The sequence below is a fragment of the Trachymyrmex cornetzi genome, unplaced genomic scaffold (genome assembly GCF_001594075.2).
Source record: "Trachymyrmex cornetzi isolate Tcor2-1 unplaced genomic scaffold, Tcor1.1 scaffold237, whole genome shotgun sequence".
NCBI classification, from domain to species: Eukaryota; Metazoa; Arthropoda; class Insecta; order Hymenoptera; family Formicidae; genus Trachymyrmex; species Trachymyrmex cornetzi.
Genome location: NW_017297029.1, coordinates 589,460 through 590,984, shown reverse-complemented (window position 1 = coordinate 590,984; position 1,525 = coordinate 589,460). Strand labels below are relative to the sequence as shown.

Below are 1,525 nucleotides of genomic sequence, written 5' to 3'. Positions count from 1 at the left end.
ACTTAGAATGTTTCAATTCCTTTTGTCTCATATACAAAAATACAATTACCGATTTTTTAATAACAGCCAGATGTCGGCGCTCGAAATATCGATCATTTCTACCGCGACTTATTTATCGCTTACAATATTTGTATATTGACATAAATCAAAATATGCGTGTTCAACACATTGTTCGAGCTCAAGCATAAAAAGTATAGTCGATGGTTTCATATACACACACTTGTCACATAAAGATAATTTCACATTGTCCACATCACGTATTTTAACAAGTTCAATGACAAGGTCCTGAATCATCAACGGTGACGGAGTAGATGACCGCACCAATTGCTGGATGTCCGACCGTTTTTCGATAAACGCCATCCACGTAGCGTGAGGCAGGACGATACGGTTGCCTCGAATATCGCCAATCGCAATTTCCACTTGAGACATTGGTCCCGCGGCGATCCCAATCTCCAGAAATTTGTACGCTGTCGGTGTCAGCGCGAACACCTTCCTCAAAATGGTACGTGCACTGTAGGAAACATACGAATAAACAATATAGAAAAAAATTTTTCCGCAGATATAAGTGAAATACTTACGGTCGAACGTATGAGTCCATGTCTTCAGAGCAACTGATGCAGTCCGCCTCAAATTCTTTATAAAGTTTCCCCTACCATAGCACTTCGAGGATGGATGTTGAATTTATGTATCAATTTCAAAGAATAGTTTATATGAAATTACTTGAGAATCTTTAATCACACACCTGCGAGGTGTATAATAAGTCCGACAGATACAATTAGTCCGTGTACACGAGAATATTCTACTTCAGCGTCATCACTTTTAGAGAATAGTTCATATGAAATTATTTGAGAATCTTTAATCACACACATGCAAGGGGTATAATAACCCCGACAGATACGATTAGCCCATGTGCAATACCACGAAAGAATATCACCAAATATTTCCGCACAACATGTAGAAAACTCTGATCGTCTACATTGACCGTCTAATTCATCATAGTCGTAAACCCTTTCGAAGTGTTGAATGTTTAGCACACCAAGTGCGTGTTAAAAACATTGCGGAAACCGAGTTCCCGATTGCGTATCAAATGCGGGAGCGATGAGCAATTACGGTTAGCCATGTTTGCACAGACTGACTTTGCGCGATCCCCGTCAGTATTTATATTTTCGTTCCCACTCAACAATAGTAAAAATGCAATGTTTGCGAAAATGTCGCAACATGTTTCGCGATGACACCATCAATTTAGCACGTGCAAAAATGCACCCCTTACAATAAAAGAGGCATCCGAGGATGACTTCAATGTAATCTAATACTGCAAATTGTAACGTCAGCAAATATGCAATTGCTTTGTCAGCGTAATATAAGAAATTTTTTCAAGGACATCATCAATATAATTCGATACAACACGTGCAAAAGTGCACTTCTTACAATAAACGACGCATCCGGTGATGACATCAATGTAATCTAATAAAGCAAAATGCAACATTTGCAAATATAGAACTGCTTTGTCAGCGTAATATAAGAA

At 38.6% G+C, this 1,525-nt stretch overlaps 1 protein-coding gene across 1 annotated transcript; it reads right to left on the bottom strand.

The window, feature by feature from the left end:
- Positions 1-123: 123 nt before the first annotated feature.
- LOC108761024 (uncharacterized) lies at positions 124-734 on the bottom strand (the record flags this gene model as incomplete). The annotated part of the gene is made up of 2 exons (XM_018507337.1): positions 579-734; positions 124-511 (listed from the first exon to the last, which is right to left on the bottom strand). Coding segments are annotated over exons 1-2 (408 nt in total), but the record flags the coding sequence as incomplete, so codon positions are not given.
- Positions 735-1,525: the final 791 nt, after the last annotated feature.